Source organism: Xenopus tropicalis, chromosome 7 (genome assembly GCF_000004195.4).
Source record: "Xenopus tropicalis strain Nigerian chromosome 7, UCB_Xtro_10.0, whole genome shotgun sequence".
In the NCBI taxonomy this organism is placed as follows: domain Eukaryota; kingdom Metazoa; phylum Chordata; class Amphibia; order Anura; family Pipidae; genus Xenopus; species Xenopus tropicalis.
The window spans coordinates 43,596,949-43,621,651 of record NC_030683.2 but is presented as its reverse complement, the minus strand read 5'-3'; the positions used below and the strand labels follow the sequence as shown (position 1 = coordinate 43,621,651).

The window sequence follows — 24,703 nt, the reverse complement described above, 5'->3', positions numbered from 1 at the left end:
CAAACATATTTTAGAAAGGGGTCACCTTGGATGAGCTTTTAATCTAGATTTCAGTTTTTTTCTTTTTCTGTCTTTTACAGTTTTAATTCTATGCACTGGGCCAATCTGTTTTCTACTTTTCAAATTACCTATATTCTAAATGTAACTCTAAAAAAAGATAGCATCTGAAAATCTCACCTCATGACAAGGTATGACATGACTACAATTGCCTATTTTTAAATACTTTAAAAAGTAGAGCTGAACATTTACTCTTGTGCAATGAAAGGCACTAAAAACCATGTACAAATGGTTCCGTTACCTGGAAACCCATTATCCAGAAGTTCAAAATTACGGGAAAGCCATCTCCAATAGACTTCTCATAAGCAAATAATTATAATTAATAAAAATGATTTTCCTCTTCTGTAATATTCATTTCTGTAATAATAAAAGAGTACTTCATACTTTAATCCCAACTAAGATATAACTAGTCTTTATTGGAGGAAAATCAATCCTAATGGGTTTAATTAATATTGAAATTATTTTTTAGTAGACTTAAGGTATGGAAATCCAAATTAAAGAACAATCTCTTATCCTGAACATTCAGGGACAGGTCCCATACCTGTATACAATCCAGAATGGTTTGGACCTGCAGAAAATTGCCTGTCACAACTAGTGAAAAGCAGGATTTTGGCTTGAAAATGCACATGCTTTTGGGGAGAAAGCAGCCTGTCACCACTGGTGATAGGTGGTTACCATTGAACATATTTCTGCTGGTTAAAGCAGATATATATATATCCTATAAAAGTTATAATTGTACCAGTGAATTATACTCCTCTAGATATAGAAGGATTGGGCATAAAAAGTTGTGTTTCAGACTGATTTATTGAGAAATTCCTCCAAAACCCCACTAGTCCCGCCCATCTGTTCCACTTCCCGCTGGCTGAATTCTCTGGATGTGCAGGGGAGCCATAGGCTCTCAGTACCCGGCACTGTAGGATAGGAACCAATCAGCAGCTAGGCAGACCTGATAGGGAACTGAAGTCTGTCTTTGCTTGTGTGAGTGCAAAGCTGTGATTGGCTCTCTCCCTCCGACTGTGCTTCTGGCAGGGACTGTTAGGACACGCCCACTCTTCATTTCAAACAAAGACAGAGAAGAGATAGGATCTATAGGGAGCTCCAATAAAGGGGCCATTTTTAGGGATCGGATTCATTTTTAGCCCAAAGTGAAACCAGCACCATTTATTATTCATAATTGCCTAAATAATTAGGGTTTTTCCATTTATCTAATATGTCTCCTTTAAGCAAACATCTGGTGCATCATGGGCCAGATAGTAAATATGGATTATTAAGGTAATATATTTATATAATGTGCCACTGGCATACAAAGTTCATTCATCTCAACAAACACTCCCTCACATAGAAAGCAATGCTCGGCTTGTATTCTCACTGTGCAGGCCTCTGTTAGGAAAGAACACCACACTGCTGTTACAGATAACTTATACTTGGCTGAAAAAGACACCACTTGCTCGTCACTGATGGAAAATTCTACAGTGGTATAGGAAATGACTGATGGCACACTAGAAGCTATATTTCCTGGTACTCTCTAATTGATTCCATGCCACGTGTTGTCTTTCTGGCATTATACTGTAAGTAGGAATCAGCACGGCTTTATAAAGGACAGATTGTCAAACAAATGTAATTGCTTTTTATGATAAAGTAAGAAGGAACTTGGAGAATGGGGTTGCAGTAGGTATGAGGTACTTGCATTTGATACAATGCCACATAAAAATCTGCTTTATAAACCAAGGTCTGTTGGTCTTTGTAATGCATGGATAGAAAATTAGCCTTGTACAAAAGGTGGCTGTCAGTGGTACATTCTCTACATGGAGTAGGGTCCATAGTGGGGGGGAATTGATATCTTAGTAAGGAATTCTTTCCCCATATAAAAAAAAATACATTTCCACCTACTCCTGTATCAACGAGCAGTTAGGCAGCTTGCACAAAAAGTTTGAAGTTGATGGACACGAGTCTTTTTAAGCTAAATTACAATGTAACTATTTAACATTTTATGAAAGATCAGAGAAACCCAGTAAGCAAAGATTAAAGCAAGTAAATTTCTCAATGAGAAATAAAAACAAAGAAAGCATTAAAAGTCAAACCTTTTTTTAAAACTCTATACTACATTTAATAGAAAGCCTTAGCCCCCGTATTGTTCTCGGAACATGATATTCTTGGTTTATATGCAAATAATATAGAGAAGTAACTGTACTATGAAACACAGAGCAAGGAGTTGGGCACTGTTAGGCTTGCACACTGATAATAAAATACATAAGTTCAGGTTTAGCTCATTTTCTGGCACTTTGTAGTCCAGGTTGGATGTAATATGTATATATTATGCGCTCCTCATGGGTGATGGAAGTACTGAACCATCTGGTGGACATGTTCCCTTGCTGTGACCATACTGCCAGAGTACAAAAACCTTTCATTTTTGGCAGGATGTCTATAGTCATCTTAAATGTCAGCGAATGCTTGTCAGAAAACCTATCCAATGCTTGGCTGCACTGACCTGACTGTTCTTGACAGTAAAGCAGAACAGTGAAATTCAGGAATACATATATTTATATGGCCTTAAAGCATCATTGCCACCTCAGCAGTAATGAACTTCACACAACTGCTGTGATATATATTGGAGCCTGCTGTGGGTCACAGCAAATCTCTGTTTTGTTCAGCCAGCTGATGTTGTGTTATTCTTATACAAAAGAAATGTTGTTATGCAACTTACTGTGCTCTTAAAAGTCTTCAAATACAGCTGCAAGAAAGAACCTACGTGATACTGTCACCATTTGGAAACTACAACATTTTGTAATCCTTGGGCCCATAGGAAGGTTTTTTTCTTTAAAAAATTTAGCATAAAGAGCATTGGTTCTGTTCTGCTGATTGTAGCCCCCTTCCCAGCTGTACCCCTACCTTAAGCTTTGCTGAAAACTAGAATCATGGTGCAAGCCAGTAGCAAGCGGGAGGGGGGCCAGGGATGAAGTACTGCTGTTGCTGGGGCCCTCTAAATATTTTTTTGGTGGGGGGCCCGGCACTTACCAGTTATGGTGCTGGTTATGGCATCAGAATGGACTCATTTATGACCTGCAGTTGCAGTCCTGCAAAACTAGATGCAGTTTTTTCTTGACTAAGGAGTTCATAGGTAACTTCAGAACACTAAGGGGCTGATTTACTAATCCACGAACGGTCCGAAGGCGTCCGAATGTGTTTTTTTCGTAATGATCGGTATTTTTTTCGTAAATTGTTGCGACTTTTTCGTAGCCGTTACGAATGTTTCGCAAATTGTCGCGACTTTTTCGTAGCCTTCGCGCCGAGTACGAAAGATTCGGATTCATTCAAGCTTCAGTATAGTTACTTTCCTTGGGCCAGGTTGGAGCTGCAGAGTGCCATTGAGTCCTATGGGAGACTTTCCTTGGGCCAGGTTGGAGCTGCAGAGTGCCATTGAGCCCTATGGGAGACTTTCCTTGGGCCAGGTTGGAGCTGCAGAGTGCCATTGAGCCCTATGGGAGACTTTCCTTGGGCCAGGTTGGAGCTGCAGAGTGCCATTGAGTCCTATGGGAGACTTTCCTTGGGCCGGGTTGGAGCTGCAGAGTGCCATTGAGCCCTATGGGAGACTTTCCTTGGGCCGGGTTGGAGCTGCAGAGTGCCATTGAGCCCTATGGGAGACATTCCTTGGGCCAGGTTGGAGCTGCAGAGTGCCATTGAGCCCTATGGGAGACATTCCTTGGGCCAGGTTGGAGCTGCAGAGTGCCATTGAGCCCTATGGGAGACTTTCCTTGGGCCGGGTTGGAGCTGCAGAGTGCCATTGAGCCCTATGGGAGACATTCCTTGGGCCGGGTTGGAGCTGTAGAGTGCCATTGAGCCCTATGGGAGACTTTCCTTGGGCCAGGTTGGAGCTGCAGAGTGCCATTGAGCCCTATGGGAGACTTTCCTTGGGCCGGGTTGGAGCTGCAGAGTGCCATTGAGCCCTATGGGAGACTTTCCTTGGGCCAGGTTGGAGCTGCAGAGTGCCATTGAGCCCTATGGGAGACTTTCCTTGGGCCGGGTTGGAGCTGCAGAGTGCCATTGAGCCCTATGGGAGACTTTCCTTGGGCCAGGTTGGAGCTGCAGAGTGCCACTGAGCCCTATGGGAGGCTTCCAAAATCATGCAAAGTCTGAAAGTTTTGCCCGCCGTTTACGAGCACTCAATACGAAAAAGTCGCGACAATATACAAGCAAATCGTAATGGCTACGAAAATGTTGCGACTTTTCACGCAAGTCGTAACGGCTACGAAAAAGTTGCGACAATCTACGATAAAGTCGTAACGGCGACGGAAAAATCGCAAAAAATACGAAAAAGTCGCAAAATGTTCGTTTCGAATCCAAATTTTTCCCATTCGAATTTGTGGATTAGTAAATCAGCCCTAAGGTAGAATTGACAGTGATGAGCTCCACCTATGAAATAAGCTCTTTTGATAACATGGGTGTGGTTTGAAGTGGGTACGGTTTAAAAAAGGGAAGTGGTAAAAACTGGCTTCCATTATTGGCCCTCCACCATGTAGGCCAGAAACATTCCCTCCCCCGGTACCACAAAAGTTGGGCAGCACTGGTATAAGAGAATAAAGCACCACTTATTCATTGGGGCCAAGGCACATTTGTTCCTACAGTAACAGAGGCGCTCTCTCTCTCATGTTTTGATTGACTAGCCAGAATGTACAATACAGTTGTGGCTGCACTGTAAATGGCAAGGAATCTCTGCACATGTAGTATTTACAACAGTGCAAAAACTGCACTGACATAGATCTGCCCAAGATTGCTTTCGGTGAGGGTCCAGCAATGCAGCTGATGCACTCAAAGGGGACAAGTGCTCAGCATACTATACATACAGTATAAGTCCAACAGTCAGGTGAAATGACAGAGGCTATATGAAGGTTCATATGGAAATACAGTATATAAGTAAAAAGTTAACCATATGTACTTTTTTCAAGCAACAACAAACTCTCTGGTAACTTGTTTAGTGTTTCATCTTTCCACAAGGCATGAGAGCATCAAGTAAGGCAAGGAGAAGGGGGATTTCCAAAAGGGGCACAGAATGCCTTATTTTTACAGTAAGAGCTGTAAAGCTGAGGATTTGTTTCCCCATAATAGCACTGGCAGTTACATTAGATCAGAGGTTCCTAAACTTTATATACTTATATTTTATTAAAGTTAATTTTAGTTTGTTTAACTTTTGTGGTTTAATTTTTTTTAAGTTTTTGCTGTTTTTGGTGCTAAATTATAAAAGTTTGGTAAACTATAAGGCTTACAGCGGTTTGTCAGAAGCTGCGTTTCTTTGTAGTTACATTTTCTTCAGTTTGAGGTGGGTGGGGTTTGATTAGTTGCACCTGAACAGACAGCATAAACAGAACTGGGACTCCAGTGGAACTTGCTCTGGTTGTTGCTGCTCTTTAAAGGAGAAGGAAAGTAATTTTGGCATTTTACTGCCAACAGATTTGCCACATAAGTGCCACCTAGAACAATATAATTATTCTGCAGAAACCATTAACAAACCTGAGTAAACAGCTTTAGACGCTTTCCTTCCTGCAGTCTCTATTCATTATAGCTGAGATCACACATTCCTAAGGGAGGGAGTGAGTTCTGGTGGGAGGGGGAGCAGGAGAGGGGAGGGAGAGCAGGAGAGGGTAGAGAGGAGGGAACTGCGCAGACTCTGGGCCCAGGGAATTAAGGCTGTTTCTGAGAGGGGAAGTCAGACACTGGAAAATCATGTTTACAAAAAAAGAGACAAGAAATCCTGTGTTTCTTTTGACAGATGAAGCATTCCTGTATCTATGTAGACATTTCTGATAAAGCTTACTTAGTTTTTACCTTTCCTTCTCCTTTAAGTGACTGCATTTGAAATGGGTGCTCTGTTAGTAGAGTTATAAACCCCAGTTTTAAAAACTTAAGTAGTTTAAAACAAGGTACGAAGTTTGTAATTTATTATAAGTCTTTTCCCCCTAGTTTTGTTTAACTGTTTTCTGTACCTGGGAGATGAGTGGATGCAAGACTGAAGGTCTGCCACATGTTTGCAGATTTGTAACGGCAGTTCCAAAGTGCTTACCTCGGTTGTGGATATGAGCGAATTGCCACTTTAGAGGCTTGTGTTAAAGCCCTAGAGGAACAAGTTGCAACACTGCGCTCGACTGACAATCTTGAGATGAGTGGTGGGGATGAGCTGGTGCTAGTGGGGTCAGATAGTGAGATAGGAGAACAGCCGAAGGATGATGAGGCAGTAAGCTGGGTGACAGTTAGAAAATATGGTGTGTGAAAAAGGAAAAGGGAGGCTGCTCTGGGGTTTGTGCATCCCAACAGATTTGCATACTGTGTGAAGAAGATGGGAGTGTGAACTCTGGACTGGCGGTTCTAGATGAGGCTGATCTCTCTAACAGCCGGGAGAGAAGAGATAAACCTAAAACAGATTGTGGTTATAGGGGATGCAATCATTAGGAAAGTGTACAGAGTATTCTGTTGTCCAGATCGCTACAACCGAACAATTTGCTATCTTCCTGGTGCCAGGGTTCAGCATGTGGTTGATCGGGTTGACAAATTATTGGGTGGGGCTGGGCGTGACCCAACTGTCTTGGTACCATAGCCAGATTTGTAATCCGGGCGCCCCGAGCCCGCCCCATGTCCGCGCACCCCCCCCACATGTGCATGCGCAAATTTTACACTCGCATACAGAGCAGTGGGGGAGAGGTCCCCATTGCTCCGTATGGGAAAAAATGTTGGTGTGGCAGGTCGGCATGCCGCCCTATGCCCGGGCCTTTGTGGCCTTTCCACAAATCCAGGCCTGCTAATGACAAAACTAATGGTAGGTGAAGGACCTTAAACAGTAAGTTCAGGGAGCTAAATGTGTCTTGGTATAGGAAAAAAGGGTTTGGGTTCCTAAAGCACTGGGTTGACTTTTCTTTGCAGTACAATCTATAGTCGTGACCTGATTGCACCTAAATGGAAGGAGGTCCGCTTTGCTAGGGGAGAGAATGGCTAAGGAGGAGTGTTTAAACTAGGCATGGGGGGTGGGGGTTGAGCTACAGCATTATTAAGAAGCTAGTGTAGATCTGGCACAGGAATTAGCAAGGAGTCATGGGGGAGGCATACAGAGGGGCATACAGTTTAACAGCTAAGGAAATTCCTCTGTTACATGGAAAACAGCATAATATTAAACTTAGATCTAACTCTCCATTACCTAATGCAAATATCAGAGGGAGAAGTAATCTCCGCTGCATGCTGCCTAAAGGTGGCCATACACGCACCGATATTATCGTACGAAACCTCGTTTCGTACGATAATCGGTGCGTGTATGGCATGTCAGCGAGCCGACCGATATCGCAGGAAGCTGCTGAAATCGGTCGGCTCGCCGATCGGCCAAGTTAGAAAATTTTGATCGGGCGCCATAGAAGGCGCCTGACCAAAATTCTCCCTTCAGAGCTGAATCGGCAGAAGGAGGTAGAAATCCTATTGTTTCTACCTCCTTACCTGCCGATTCAGCCCTGAATGGTGTGTGGCGGATCTGACGATGTTTCGTGCGACCGACGGTCGTACGAAACATCGTGAGATCGCCACGTGTATGGCCAGCTTAATGCACAGAGCTTGTTAGGGAAATTAGGAGAGCTGGAGTCTATTGCATGCACTAAAAATTATGATTTAATTGGTATCACGGAGACCTGGTGGGATGAAACATGTGACTGGCCTGTGAATTTAAATGATTACAAGGTTTGTAAATATGCTATTTGACAACTTTTTTATTTCAGGCAGTTCAAGAACCTACTAGGAATCATTCTCTTTTGGACCTGGTGATGTCCAATAATACTGAACTTATCTCTAACATCTGTGTGGGTGAGCGTTTATGGAATAGTGATCACAACATGGTCTCCTTTGAGATAATGCTGCAGAGACAGCTCTATAAGGGAGTAACTAAAACGCTCAATTTTAGACGTGCAGACTTTGGGCATCTCTGCAATGTGTCACATATGGAAATGCTGCTTAACAAGTATAAATGCCAGGCTAAAATAGAGATGAAAAGGGTATTGCAGCTAGGAATAAAATGAACCCAAAAGTATTTTTTAAATATGTAAATAGTAAAAAAAATGAAGCAAGAAGGTGATGGGACCCTAGTTATTACAGGGAGGTCAGTTGGTTAATGAACATGGGGAAAAAGCAGAAATTCTGAACTCTTTTTTTTTCATCTGTCTACACAACTGAGGAGCCAGCTGATCAAGGCTTCTCTTTTAATATGCCCAGTTCTAGTGATAAATTCAAAAGAGACTAGAATTTGTAAAGGTATTCATCCCAGGGTATTAAACGAGCATAGCTTTTTGATTGACAAACCCCTTCACTAAATTTTTCAGGATTCACTGAGGTCTGCCATGGTGCCGAGAGACTTGCTAATTGCTAATGTGGTTCCTTTAATTAAAAAGGGATACCATTCTCAGCCTGAAAACTATAGGCCTGTTAGTCTGACATCACTGGTAGGAAAGCTTTTGAATTGGGTAATAACGGATAGGGTACTTGAATCCATTGCAAATCACTTTACTATAAGTTTGTGCCAGCATGGTTTTATACATAACAGATCTTGTCAGACTAATTTAATTGCCTTTTACGAGGAGGTGAGCAGGAACCTTGAGTTCTGGGACCTGGGTTTTTCTGATAAGGGATCTTTCAGTAATTGGATCACCATATTTCTGTTAAAGAAGTCTGCTAAAAATCATTCAAACATCAAACTCAATAGAATTGTTTTGCCACCAATATGGATTCATGCAACTTAGCTGACATCAGGTATAAAGTGCTGTTTTGTTATTACAGAGAAAAGGGAAATTATCTTTAAAAATTTGAATTATTTGATTAAATGGGCTCTATGGGAGATGGCCTACCTGTAATTCCAAATTTTCTGGATATTGGGTTTCTGGATAAAGGATCCCTCCCATACTTGTATCTGAATTTTGTTACAATGTAAGGGTGCCTTAACAAATGCTGAATAGCAAAGGGGAAGGAATACTGTTGGAAGAATTTTTTTCTTTGGAGATGTCTTAACCTTCCTCTGGAGCAGCTATAATTAAAGGGGTGGTTCATCTTGAGGTAAACTTTTAGTATGTTATAGAATGGCCTATTCTTAGCAATTTTTCAGTTGGTCTTCATTTTCTATTTTGTATAGTTTTTGAATTATTTTCATCACTGTTGCTCTGTGAGGACACACTTTTATTGTTATTGTATTACTTATCTTTTTTTTTTATTTACGCCCTCCTCTATACATATCCATGTCTCTCTTTCAAATCACTGCCTGGTTGCTAGGTTAAATTGGACCCTAGCAACCAGATAGCTGCTAAAAACTAGGGAAATAATTTAAAAAATGCAAATAATAAATAATGAAGACCAACTGCAAATTGTCTCAGAATAGCACTAGAATAGTACATCAAGGGTCCCATTCAAATGTAAAAAAAGTTGGGGAGCAACACAAACATAAAAAAAAGTTCCTGGCGGTGTCAAATAAGGGCTATGATTGGCTATTTGGTTGACTGTATATTGATTGGCAGCCTACAGAAGGCTCTGTCTGTCAGTACACCTGGTTTTTGTGCAACTATAACATGCCTCCAAGCCAGGAATTCAAAAATAAGCACCTGCTTTGAGGCCACTGGGAGCAAAATCCAAGAGGCGGGTGAGCAACATGTTGCGCCTGAGCCGCTGGTTGGGGATCTAAATGTTTGGACATGTCCTTGTTCAACCTCAACGACTATGTGACATTTTATTTTGATAATAAGCACTGAAGTTCAGACGCAGCTGTTCAGTTGCTAGATACTCCTGTGCACAGAGAACATAGTTTCTACCCAATAGAATTAGTCATTTTACAAAAACAACAATTTCTAAAATCACAAATATTGACGTATACAAAAAAAGAATTAAAAAGCAGTAAAATGAGTTGCTAAGTTACATGAAATAGAAAACAAAACAGAATAATGTGTTGTTCTCCCAATAGAAGTTTACAAATCCTAGCAGAAGCCAACTGAACTATCCCAATGTATGGCACAAGGAAATTTCCTTAGATCAACATTAGCAATAATGAAATTCACCATCTGTTCTTTTAATGAAATGGCAGAAACATTAACACAATAATGGTTATGTACGTAAGGTTGCTAAATAGGCATTCACAAATACTATTTAGCTTTCTAGTTCATCAACTATGGCATCTGGAAAGAAAAGGTTTGTTTGTTTTTTAACTCCTATCTAACGGGTTCCACTCAGCCCAGAAACTCTGAGCAATCCATTCTCTGGTTTATTACCATATAGAGAGAGTTTCAGAGTACTCTCAGCTCAAGCAACTGTGGTCCTAAAATCTGAAGTTCTTGAGAAGCTCTCTTTATATTTGCTTCAAAATACCTTTTGAAAATAACAACTTTAACTTGACTTATACTGCTATGTAAACAGCCCTTAAGGCTTTCACCGAGGGAGCCTACAGTGAGCATGATGCAACCCAGGTCACATAATCTATACAACTCAGGGGCAGGGATGACGGTTTCACAATGAAATTCATGGTTTCATGAGTGGTGAACTTTTTTTTGCGAATTCCCCACTCAAGATTTCACTGTGCTGTCTAATTTGCAAACTCCATTTTCTCCCCTTGCCTTCCACATCAACCAATCAGAGCCTTGCAACAAATTATTTAAGAACATTTTTACTTTGAAGAACAGTTAGGGGAAATGGAGTTTCTCTAACAAGGTAGGTTAATGTATATGCTAATGCTGAGTGAAAATGACTGGGATTCTGCCTTCCCATTAACTCCATTACATTTCCGCAAAATGTTGCGGTTTTGCAAAATTTTCTGCAGTTTCACCCATTCATCTATTACTCAGGAGAGCTTGTAGCTATTCCTCCATAGTGGAAAGAAGAAGCCAACTATGTTAAGACAATGCTCCCTCTAATGGTTTTTAGCTATGTGTGTAGACAAGTTTTGGTGTTCTTGTTTGAAAATTGAACTTTTTAATTTTGTGTATGGTAAAACCTGATGTTTCACCATTATTTACTTGCGCTGCTGTCACAGTTTATATAAGTGCTGTGTTACACACAGTGTCTTCCCCACTGGTAGAAAAATGATGGCAGAGAAATATAGAAAGATATCATTCATGCCACTGCTCATAGACACAAGGCAGTTCCATGCCATAGTCATGTTTTTCTGCTTTTATCCTTGACATAACCCTTATACTCAACATAAACTGTTAATGAATACAGAATCAGATAACAGTATGAGCACAAATGCCTTCCTATTTGCCGAAAACTGATTTTCCATGGTACAACGTAAAATAGGCATGAAAGCATGAAAAAAGTTCTTGTGACTTCATGTTCAGAAATAGTTTGTAGAAAATGTTCATTCAGGCTATGAGCATCAACTCTAAAACAAACCAAACCTACTGGTTTTTAAACACCTCAAAAATAATCGGATAAGGCTGCATTCTTTCACCTTATGTCTTTAAACTTTATGCAGAACATGTGATGGGAAACTGAAATATATGAAAATGTCAGTATAATGGGAACATATATGTGCAAAACACTGTAATGTATGCAGAAAGAAATTCAATCCGAGAAACTGCTGACAAAAAACTGGGTCAGATAAAAGTGAAAAACGATTGAAGTAATTAAACATGAACTCATGCTTAAGAAAGAACCAGAAAAAAAGAATTCTTAGTTTAAAGATCCCTATGAAAGTAACTACAGTCAAGCAATCAGAAGACTGACACGTAAAAAAGGAGAAAGAATTCTTAAAATCTTTAAACACACATAGGTATGATAAAGACAAAAACATGGAGATTTTTTGAAGACTGGACAGTGGCAAAAAACAGTATAAAATAACGGTGCTTGAGAAAACAGCTTTGTATAGAAAGAAAATAAAACTAAAAGACCAGTGTTCAACATGGCATTGACAGTAACACTTACAGATGTAACCTGGAAAATATTCCCTGATTTATTCCTGTAACCGAATATGCCCATTAATAGTGTGTAACAAAGCATACACCATTTTGTCAACAACAGATTTTATATGAAATGCATTATGTATTGCTTATGGCCTATGGACACATGTGACCCATCATGACTGCATGAAGGTTGAAAACGGTTATGCACCAATACTGTATACCAAACAAAGCTCACAAGAGACAACTTTAAAAGGGTTTACTTACATTGTCCACTGTAACTTCTCATTCTTTATGGAGCTGTATAAAGCCTTAAGAAAACAGAAAAACAAGGTTTTAACTTATTGACCTTGATAATTTTCATTTTATTTAAGCTGGTTGACATCAGGGCCAAGAACAAGTCAAGAGAAAGAGCAAACATGGGTACCATGCTATTGGGGCCTTGCAAGAGCCCGGGAGTTAAATGATATCAAACACTACAAGATGAAGGAGGCTATCCTTATAATCAATTATAGCACCAGTCCCACTCATATTCTAAGCTCTCCAGCATTTCTTTCCTTAGGGGCACTTTTGGTTTGAGCAATCATAAAGGAAACCCGCGTGAGTTAAGGAACTCACAAGCAGGTTTTCTTAAATAACAAAAATTTGGTACCTAAAACCTGCCAAACTTTTAATAATTATTTAGGAAAGCCTTATTGCTGGAGTCATTCATTAATGTGGGTCTTAATGGTTTGCAGTTTGCTGACTGTGTTCTATCACAGCAGTTCCCTACTGCAAGATGGTTATAGTGTTTTGACTTTGATTTTACCTATTCAATTCCAAGGAGAGAACCAAAGAAGCTCCTGGTCGGTCCAGGTCCCAAAGTAAGTAAAGTAAGTAAATTAGCTTTAGACCTTTCTTATTTCCACCATTTTTCTACCCAACAATTTAGCACATATAATCATTTCAATCATGTCCTCTGGTCCCAAGAAGGCTCTTTATGACACAGCCAAAGTAGATTGTAGTTGCAATTACAGCAAACAACTATAAACCAATGTAGTAATAAGTCAGATCAGCTGGATTTGCATCCGACTGACTTTCTCAATTCAGAATTGACTGGCAAAACGTTTTCAAGAAAAACAATGCAGGTGCAGTTGGTTTGACTTATTACTACAGATATAACATGACCTGGTTGGTTGAATGAGAACCTTCACAAACATATGTAAACCAGTGAACATTTTTCAGTTTCAGAACTTCCCAACTTCTACTGCCATGCTCTTTATAATTAACAAATTAAAAGTCCTAGCATTCTTAAGGCTTATACAGAAATATGACGATTGTTGAAGATTGCAACAAAATTGCTACAAAACAAACATATGTACAACATATATACAATAAACTTCATGTAAATAATAACTTTAAAACTTTTTAATGTATATGCTTGCAAATCATGATAAAATCATCATCAAATCAAGGCCATAATCTTGCAGATTAAGAGAAGAATAAAGCTCAAGAGAATAATTCCCAATTAGCAGTAACAGTATGGCTCAATCCACTTGCATGATAAGATTCTTCATGTACACACATGCAACTGTAGGTGATGCTTAATTCAAGAATGTTGGGTCTTTATTATATATTATTTGTGTCTCGCTAAAATGACTAAATAGAGGTTTTACAGCTAAAAACTAGCAGCCATAAAAAATCATTTAATGATTTCAAAAAAATGTTTTTAAAACATACACTTGCACTATATGTCTAATACAGCCTCTTTCATTTATGGAACTGTTTTAACTGCACTAGCACCTTTTCCAGTCTTGATCTCCTTAATGGCACAATCACCCTTCAGATATAAGAAAATATTTCTATGTCCCCAGGAGCTTAAATTGGTTCCAGCCTACCAAGTAACTAAAACTGTTTTAAATCTTTGACCTAAATCAATTTTTGTCTGTTTACAGTTGGGATTGTTTATGTTTTAAACTCCTTATAACTGATGCACTAGCTTGTTCAGTCAAGGAAATCAATGCAGTCACAGTAATGCAAAGAATATTGGTTTTCTGTCACAGGCGTATATTGATTTAGACTGATCAATTCCATGCAAATGGCAAAAATAAACACAATTCTTGGGAACACACACACAGTTTGTCTTGGCAACATGTGAAGCATGTAGAAAAAGGAAATTGTAGTTTTGTCGATTATATTACCATATTGCTTCAACAAGAGTCCATCACAAGTCAATTAAGTACAGTTTACAAGAGAATGAATTCACATAAAGGGAGAAGACCAAACCAAAATGTTAGTGAAATGTATATATAAAGAAACATCCATGGTAGGATGGATTTTGGAGGGCATACAAAGGAACAAGATATTAGAATACATATAAAATTCAGACACTAAGGGGCACATTTAAAAAAGCACGAACGCTCCGAGTGTATTTTCGCCTAATTTTTCGGATGTCCGCACAACTTTTTTGTGCACCGCAAGACTTTGTCGTACGCCGCACGACTTTTTCGTACACCGCACGACTTTTTCGTACGCTTGCGCGACTTTTCCGTATGCTTGCGCGGAAAAATCGGAAAGGTTTTACCGCTGTTTACAATGGTTTGGTACGAAAATTTTGTGACTTTCGGATCGCCAATACGATATTATCGTGACTAATAAGATTATTTTCGTAAGCATTTTCGGGATATTTGCGATCTTCAGAAATTTTCGTTTCCAATCCGAATTTTTTCCATTCGGGATTCGAATTCGTGGATTAGTAAATCTGCCCCCAAAAGTATGTGCCATAATGGTACACAATAGATCTGGCGAGACAAATCGAATTGAATTTTGCTAGAAGATGAACAGAAACTCAACACTGATTACATTATTACTAAATAAGTAAATATTTGAAGGTTACCAAGGAAAGTAACTCAAGGCAGTGTTACTCAGCATCTGATAAAGCTACGACTTGATGGGTGAAGCATCATTTCACCTCTATATATCTCTAGTAAGACCTCACCTTAAAAATGCTGCACAGTTTTTGGCACCAGTCCAAAGGAAGAACTTTAGTCCAATCACATAGAACTTTAGTCTAATCAGGGAATATATCACTGACAACTACTTTCTACAAGTACAAGTATCCATGTACAAACAGCAAGTATTTTTGTTACATACATTTGCCATAATGTGTTGGGATTTGTCCTGCTTTGAACCTAGTCCTGCATATTGAACAGTTCCTGCATTACTCTGGTGAGCCATTGGAGGACACTGCCTCTGCTGGTGCTAGCCTCAAACACTGGCACTGACAAATCTGGGCCAGGCAGGAAGCTTCCTTATAGTCTTACAAACTGCGCATTTACGCCAGTCTTGGTGCAGGAGTGAGGCATTATGGGAACTTTCTTTACACAGCTCAGCGTTTTTTCTTCCTGTTTGGCTTCTGATCATCTGAACAGATGAAATATGGGGAGACTTAAAGTGATACTGACAGCCAGTTAAAAAAATTTTTTTACACCTGCTCTTGTGTTTCAATTTGTATCAGCTTTAAGTTCCTTCTAAACTAAATCTGCAAAGTTTTTTCACTTCATAATTATGGTAGCACGAATTACAGACCCACGGAGCAGCCATGTTTTTCCCCTCTTCTGGGTTTTAATTTAAATGTGAATTAAATGTGAATAAATATGCCCAATCACAAACCTGCAACGCCCCTTCTGCTTTCAGCCAGTGTGACAAGCTCAGCTCCGTTGTCTATGTGTAATGGGGGGGGCACGGGAAAGCTTAAGCAGGCCTGCTATTTAATTCTTCGTGGGAAGAGCAGAGAGGGGCACAGCCCTTTGAAGCAGGCAGGTAATGGAAAGATCAAGCCTGCCTGCTATCTAGTTCACAATGCGCTGCGAGGAGCGAGTGAGGGAGGGGGAACTCTTTGAAGCAAACGGCAAGCTGAATCCTCCCAGTTTATGACGTAGTACTTTTGACAGATTGAGAAGCTACAGCCGGGCTGCCAGACTGTCGGGTTCAGGATATTCAGTAGGATTTATGTAGAGAAACAGGACTTTTAGGAAAAAGCAGTCAGTATGACCTATAGCTAGGTTTGGGAGTAGGTTCATATTTTTAAAATACATTTTTTGGTGTCAGTATCACTTTAAGGGCACTATTGAGAGAACTGAAGATATGCCTTGCAGCTTGAGATTAACTTTCCTTCTCCTTCTCCTTTATGTTCTGGTTGGGTCCTCACCAAAAGATGACATAAAATTGTTATGCAATATCTATCTGACAGTTATTTTCCAGGAAATATACAGTCAAGAATTATGGCATAACGTGTTGTTTGCACAAAATATCCCTTCTCTGCATACTCCATTCTATAAAGTGAAGTTTATCTTATAGTTTATGAAACACTGCTCTAGAGCTTTGGCACACAGAGTAATACCATATGCCCTACCAGTGCTACGACTGGCCATGTGGAAAGTGACATCAGCTGCACATCAGTTTTAGCTCGTAATACAGTTCTAATTCCTTGTTGAAACAAATTGGAACAAAGGTTTTCAGATAACACTCCACCCTTCCAGATGAAGGGAAAGCAAATGTGTAACTTTTATTTATTTCACATTCATATACTCAGAAATCATGTATAGAGAAGTACTGTACAAACTGACTGGCAAAATATGATTATGGGACATTCTTCTGGCAGAGCGGGCTGAAGGAAAGACTAGAAAGAGACAGCTTGAATGTCATTTCAGTTAGGCTACCATTTCCCATTCACTTTCAATTATTGCCCACCTCACAATGCAGGTAATTACATAGACAAAGAGATGATCTTCCTCTCGTGTTATTAGCATGTGCCTGACATCTTGCCTTCATGTTCATTGAGCACAAAAAAGAATCTATATTTATTTGTAAAAGCCACGTGATTTTGTTCTACCTGATGCATTTTAAAATAGCTCTCAAGCAAAATAGCTCTGCTTGATGAAACAGTAGGGAGGGATAAGGCTCTGTGGGTTCACATCTATAGCGTTGCTAGGCAATTTCTCTGATCTGACGCATGATAATAGGGATGCCACATCTGAGGTCTTCCAGTTGCTGATGAACCATTCCAAAATTCTTCAAAACAGTTTGTTGCCAGTGGAGGATGATGGAATTTACAGAGCAGCAAACAGTTGGAGGGTTGCAAGAATGGTTTTGTTGCTATACAAAGCAGAATTTCACAGTATTCTAATATGGTAGCTCAGGGAAATAGGTATGGACTATGAGGATAGGTGACATCATTCAGACATGCCTAATACTGACAGTGTGAGGGAAAAGTCATTAGGTATCATTTACTGTACATTGGCAAGTGCAGGAAGCAAAGTGCAATTTCGAGTGCAAATGCCATGTTTTGCTTCCACAATGTTTGTACTAGTAATTCCAGCGATGTGTTAAGTGCAGCTGTGCCAACTGCAACTTATTTGCCAAAATAAATGCAACTGTGCATGCATTTTGTTGCAAATCAGACACAATTTAATGAAATTCCATCTGGCGTTATTTGTGGTGTGTGGTGTGCAAGTGACCTGTGTCAAATTCTCCAAAGGGTGCTGCTCCTATTGACGCTGGGTGCAAAGGGAAGCCTGGAGATACCACCTGCTCAGGAGGTGGCAGTAGCTCCAGGGTTCCCCATGTTAATAGGCACAACAACACTTGATTCAGAATGGAAGGCAGGAAGGACTAAGCAGCACTAGTGCAACTATATGAAAGCAAGCAAGCAAGGTGTGCATTTTGACATAATTACTGCAGGGAAATTGTTGGGGCTGCAACTACACTTGCACATGTGCCCTATTATTATAGGCACAATTGCAGACAGTAAACAGCAATTAAAAGTATTTAAGGAACACCCTTGTTAGTTTTATGGATTACGCCCCTGACAAAGCTGTAGAGACAGTGAATTGTGTTGGGTTTGGTATAGGTAGACTGGCTTGGGAATAGAAACCCCACAGATCCCATGGCTGCAACATAGGATTGCAAATAGGATAGGGATGCTGAATACACTGTATTATCTATTAGTTAGACAAGAAGGTGACAATAGATTAAATGTATACCTTGCCTCCATGTTGCACCTGGTTTGTTTGAAAATGTGCTCCAAAAGTGAATCTTTTGGCACTTGCCATTTATTTGTTTTGCTAAATCTGTAATTATAAATGGGGGTATTTGTTTAAAGTGAAATAGTCTACTGCATATTTGGCAACAGAATTAACCCAGAAATAAGGGGGTTGGTACTAAGGGATAAGTTTAGAAAGCAGAGATACCTTTTTAGGATTACATACAATTCTCACACACACATTGTGCACCCAGTCTTGCTTAGCATGTATACCTTATTATTTACAGTCAAGGGCACCGCATTTTGCTGTAAGCAGATTCTGTGATGTGAAAAGAATTGCATTGTCGTTATAGTCCCTGTAACTGCAGTACATATAAGGGTTATTTTACTGGAGTTTTACCTTTACATGATCCTGAGAGTGATTAGTTTTTTTCAGCTGCTAGAGACAGATATTCATCTCTTCCTTTTAAAGTGAAAGGTATAACCCATATATCTTATCTGTACACAGATGTCAAATATCCTCATGTCATTAGGGTGATAATGATCCACTCCAGGCATTTTGAGACTATATTTTCTATCACCATTTTGAGTGAGGAGTGATTCAACTAATGGCACAGGGGGGCATATCAATCAAAAACTTAAACGTTGTGTTAGGACTCTGGCACACGGGGAGATTAGTCGCCCGCGACAAATCTCCCTGTTTGCTGGCGACTAATCTCCCCGAAATGCCATCCCACCGGCGAGGGATGGCATACGCGGCGGTGCGATTTCAGTGAAATCACGGAAGTTGCCTTAAGAGGAAACTCTCAAGGGCGACTAATCTCCCCGTGTGCCAGAGCCCTTAAACGTTGTGATTGCAAGAACAAAAATTGCAGCTAATCATAAGTAACCTGGACCAGGACTTTCCCACAGTATGTTATTAATTTACTCACAGCTAAAGATAAGTTGTGAATTGTATTTTTCCATGCAGTTGATAAACTGCTTGAATGCTGAAGGTGTAATTCCCACTGACCATTGTGACATTGCAACGGAACTTAGGTGGTGCCATTTATGTTTTTAGCATTTGTTTTAAAGAATTTCCTGCGGCAAAATGTTTTTTTTTATCATGTTTGACCGTTACTAACAGAGTGAAAAAAAACATTCACACCTGCACTTCTGCATGATTCCCATCCAAGTCAATGGGTGTTGTGGGAGGTGATGAGGTGTAGTTATCCAATGGCAGAAAATGCTGGCACATATACACAATATCTCTCTTTTTTCCAATGAGTAAAAGCTCTAAATAACAGGCATTAAAAAGCATCCATCACTATCTGCTAATACTAGCGTAAGTAACCTGAGGTAGCCCTGTTGTTGCCATACACGCACACATCTCCCATTAACATTGTAGCCTCTCCCTGGGCAACTGTCCTACTAATTGCAGTATGTTTGCAGTAATTACCATATACATATACAGTAAAACACAGTGCTGTACAACATGATTACTAAATCGACCCAACAAATCAATAAAGGACATATTTTATTTATGCCTTGAATGATTCCTTGAGAATTAGGTGGAGAGCAGTAGAAATGATAATTCAAACGGTAAGATCTGGTGCCTGTTTATCTCTTTTTTTATTTAGACTCATTATGTTTTTGTATTGTTTAACATTTTGCTTTGCTTATTTCAAACCTAAAATGTAAAAGGTGAAGCAGGTATGATATTTCTATTTAACTTTTATTAACTAGTTTGTCATTCAACTATTATGTGGTTGCTACTATCAATTTAAACTTCAAACCTGAAGCAACAAAAGTATGCTGGAACATGTAATGTGGCATTATCACTTCATCTATCATACAAAAACATTTGGGGGTAGCATAGTTGTGCCATAGCACTTCAGCATGTAGAATGGAGTGATTCCACCAGTGTAAAGTGTGCCTCAAACTAGGGCCCCAAACTGCCAGGGGACAAAAACCAATGACTCGAAGAATAAAACCACCAATGGCAATTCTGATGCTGTGAAACAAGTGTAAATGTTGATTAGCTCACAAAGCAGTGATCCAGATATTTTTGTAGCTCCCACACATTTCTGTAGCACTTCATATCTGTGCCTGTCCCAGTGGTGCTTACAATCTAAAGCAGATCCAGACTGAAATTTAAAATAGGCTCTTGCATTTTCAAGTACACAGATGACCGAACAGCCCCCCATCAGCCCACTTAATAGTCACTGTCTAAGGCATCTTACAGAAGCCCTTCTGGCATTTGCCAGAATCAACAAATTGTCAGTTTAGGCCTGATCTAATTCCCCTATTATATTTACACACTGAGGGGGTCATTTATCAACACTGGGCAAATTTGCCCATGGGCAGTAACCTATGGCAACCAACCATTCATTGTTCTACTTGCAGCTAGCTGAAAAAAGGCAATCGCTGATTGGTTGCTATGGGTTACTGCCCATGGGCAAATCTGCCCAGTGTTAATGAATGAGCCCCAGTATGATCAATTTTATCAGGACCCATTTAACCTGCCTTTATGTTTTTGTAGTGCCAGAAACATGGAATATCAGGAGAAAACCCACACAGACAAGTGGGGAATATACAAACTTAATGAAGATACTACCCTGGCTAAAATTGAACTTAGAAGTAAAGGGAGCAAAACCCTTATCCTCTTGTATTTTTTTTACAGAAATAAATCACAAATGTGGTGGCTTTGACTCTGTATTATATCAAGCAATAAATCAATCTGTGAAAAGTCCCATATTGTATCATCTTAAGCAATAAATCACAACTTTGTAGTGAAATATGCTACCAGACTGCCAATGCTACCATTCAAGCAGATCAAAATTCATCCGAAAATGTATATTTCGTATTTTATATGTACATACAACATTTGTGTGTTTTGCCTTGCAGCATACCATCTCCATACTATTTGGTGACTAAAAATCAAATAATCCAATTAGCCTAATACATTTCAAGGCCAAATATGTTTTTAATCCTTAATCAATCATTTTGACAAGAGAAGTCTTCCTCTTCATAATGAAAGATGCTATGCGTCTCCACCATGTTCATACATGTACATACAGAATTCACACACCCATCCAGAACTAATGGAAGTGCATGTACTGCATCTCATAAATCATCAATACATTAAAGTTACCGTATATACTCGAGTATAAGCCGAGTTTTTCAGCCCCAAAAAAGGGCTGAAAAATTAAAACTCGGCTTATACTCGAGCCAAAGTAGAGATCTTACCGCCTCCCCTGCCAGTGCCAGAGCCGCCGCTAGGCTTCCTAATACTGCGCTCTTCTGCGCTTCTAGGCGGATGTGACGTCATGCGCCCCCCTTCCTACACGCTTCTGCCCTGCCAGCGCTTCCCGTTCCCGCAGATATCAGCAGCCTTTGCAAGTGCCAGAGCCAACAGAGCCGCCGCCAGGCTTCCTAATACTGCGCTCTTCTGCGCTTCTGGGCGGATGTGACGTCACGTGCCCCCCTTCCTGCACGCTTCTGCCCTGCCAGCGCTTCCCATTCCCGCAGATATCAGCAGCCTTTGCAAGTGCCAGAGCCAACAGAGCCGCCGCCAGACTTCCTAATACTGCGCTCTTCTGCACTTCTGGGCGGATGTGACGTCACGCGCCCCCCTTCCTGCACGCTTCTGCCCTGCCAGCGCTTCCCGTTCCCACAGATATCAGCAGCCTTTACCACCTGGATGCACCTATCTTATTGCATACCAATGTATGCGCTAATGGAGACCATCACTTCTGGATATTCTCGTGCCCAATGGGAGTGTGGCAGGTGTGAGAGGGATGGAGCATTTGTACGGTAATTAAAATTTGAGATTCTCAGATTATCTGGTGGCTATAGTTGTGCCTTTTTTAATGCTGATTAAAAGCAGACATTTGCAACAAATTGTTATTGAATAGAGGAAGGGGCCCCTTTACCTCCAGACATGTTTTTATGGGTTATATTTTAGGTATGCCTCAATAAATGTAGGTTTTTATTATATTTCAAGACTGTTGGCTAGTGGCTTGTTAAACAGGGTTATTATATTTTTAATTTACCAGTCCACAGATACCGGTAATCCTCTAGCATAATGGAATTCTGCTTATCTGTGCACTAGAAATCCAATTATTTACCTCGCAAGGACCAAACTCGGCTTATACTCGAGTCAATAAGTTTTTCACGTTTTCTTAGGTAAAATTAGGTACCTCGGCTTATACTCGGGTCGGCTTATACTCGAGTATATACGGTAATTTACAAAAACCCCAGATGCAAGTGACAGACCACTAAGGTATATAAAATTGCTCATACCCAGCACTTGTATCTGGGACTTTGCTGTGCTCTGCAACTTGTGGCAAATAAAACTATTTAAGTTGGGGGGATGCCTATGTGCCTCTCCCACCCCACATAAATATAGTGCTCCCTAATGCAGACCAAAAACATGGTATATTTTATCATGAATATAATATATAAGCCTAACTATCAGCACAGAGTTTACTAATATGTACGTTGGCTAACAACAAAAAGAAGGAAAGTATACACCTGCACCATTATACCCATCATTTGTGTTATTTTGTTAGTTTTAACAATTTTTAACATTTGTTAAGTTATTTGGCCACCAATATCTAAAGGGGTTAGTTAGGAAATGTAACTCTCTATGAAGGTACTGTAAAGGCTCAGTGACAGTAATTGGGAAAATCTCAGTATCTGAATACCTATAATGTTATGTATTTGGATACACAATAACTGTCCTTGAACATTATATAACCTTTTAAGAGAAATGTGTTAAAAAAAGGACATCATCACACAATGCAGTACATTAAAGGAAAAGTAACACCAAAAAAGTAAGTGTATAAAAGTAATTATAATATAATTTACTGTTGCCCTGCATTGGTACAACTGGGGTATTTGCGCCAGAGACACTACTATAGTTAATATATACAAAGCTACAACCACTTAAAGGAGAAAAGGCACAAGTTACTTAGCAGATTCTCCTTCATTCCAGCTTGAATGGCTGCCCCCATGGCTACACAACAGGGCATTTATACAAATTATAGTAGCATTTCTGTAGCAAACACACCAGTGCAAGGCAACAGTACATTATTTTTTAATTACTTTAAAACACCTTCATTTTTTTGATGTTACTGTTCCTTTAAGAAATACAAAACCAGGAATATTTATCCTAAAGCCATACTATGAATTATAGCCCTTTCAGAACAGAACAGAAAGTACCAATAACTTCATAGGGGCTCCATTCCTCCACTTACGTGGAATGGAATTTAGCTTTTCATAGAGCTGAAAATGCTCACATTAAAAATTTAAATTCCATAAGTAATTTCTTGACAGCAATAAGGCAAAACAAGATTTTGCCAGGTAAATGTCCAGTAATATAAGGAAAGAAACCACAGGAGAATAATGGTGTGCACCTGCTCTAAGGCGCGAAACAGGTTTTGCAAATGCTTGGTAAATACGCAACATCTATCAGCGTCATTTTTTCCTTGCAAAGTGAGGATATGTCTCTCAAAAAATGATGGCTAAACTGAAAAATAAACCATGATATTTATATAAGAACAAGTGTGCCAAAGTTAATCAACAATGAGGAATATCTGTTACTGTGCATACATACTGTGGGTACATTTTAGCCCAAAAATGCACATTTGAGCCAATGTATCAGCAGTCTACATCATCTGGATATTAATTTTATGATGAACCCTTCAAGATTTTTTTCTAGTTTATAGTTGTTTATTATTATTTATAATGCTGCATATACTGTATATGCCTAAAAATACCCAAACTTTGTATGTAAAATGAACAGGTCTACAGTTTCATCAACTGTATCGACCTTTGCCATCTGTAAAATTACATTGCATCTTGCTATTGTTTCTTGTAAAAATTAAATCTATTAATACCATAAATCAGAAAGCCACGTAGGACTCCCTTGAGGGCATGCACTTAATTAACATATGAATGTATGTGTTTTTCTATTTGATGTAGTAATTGTGGAAGCTAGCAGCCTACATTGTTTATGTTGTTAATTTATCGCTCATATATGAGTACACACATATGAAGATTCAGCTCCACAAGAGCACTGGGGCTCCCAAGACTTGGAAATAGTTCTAGGATATATATACATACTGTATATTTGGTGTGGAGAACTCATTAGTGCACACAGTAAATAATACAATATGCTCAGCTCTAAGGGGGGGGTGATTTATCAACATTCAATTTTTTGCTGCAAAAACTCCCAAAGTTCTAATTATGGTTTTCAAAACGCAAATGTTCGATATAATAAGCGCAAAAAAAAAATCTAAACAAATCAAATGTAAAAGCTTGTGAGTTCATGGAGAAGTCAGCGGGGGATTTCCTAGGCAAAGTTTATTAAATAAGCCTTCTATCTTACTATCTTAGTTATAAATATATAGTTGTACTCCTAAAGAGAATGCATAAAATAAATGTTAATATTTAAAAGGACACAATCACTTTAGTTTTTCAAAGGTTATTGTCTTAATTTATGACACCATATAATTCTTGATTGGTCGCTTGGACTGGCAATCTGTGGTTAATGGCAAATGCCAGAGGGCTGCTATAAGATGCCATAGACAGTCACTGATTGGGCTGGTGGGGGCTGTTTGGGCCTCTGTATATTGAAATGCCAGCCTGGGCCTGTCTGATGGTCATTAGAATGCACTTATGTCAATGCAAACAAAATCTGCCGTGTTTGTAAAACTCATAACTGTTTTGGTGGGTCAGTTTCAGAACT

General features: G+C 39.6%; 1 protein-coding gene across 3 annotated transcripts in view; it reads right to left on the bottom strand.

Moving 5' to 3' along the window:
• Nucleotides 1-24,703, bottom strand: part of psd (pleckstrin and Sec7 domain containing) — a 320,624-nt gene that overhangs the window by 39,273 nt on the left and 256,648 nt on the right. For all 3 annotated transcript variants that reach the window (XM_031906335.1, XM_031906337.1, XM_031906336.1), the window contains one exon: nt 12,216-12,259. In XM_031906335.1, the coding sequence (XP_031762195.1) occupies nt 12,216-12,259 (44 nt within the window). The remainder of the gene's footprint in view (nt 1-12,215; nt 12,260-24,703) is intronic.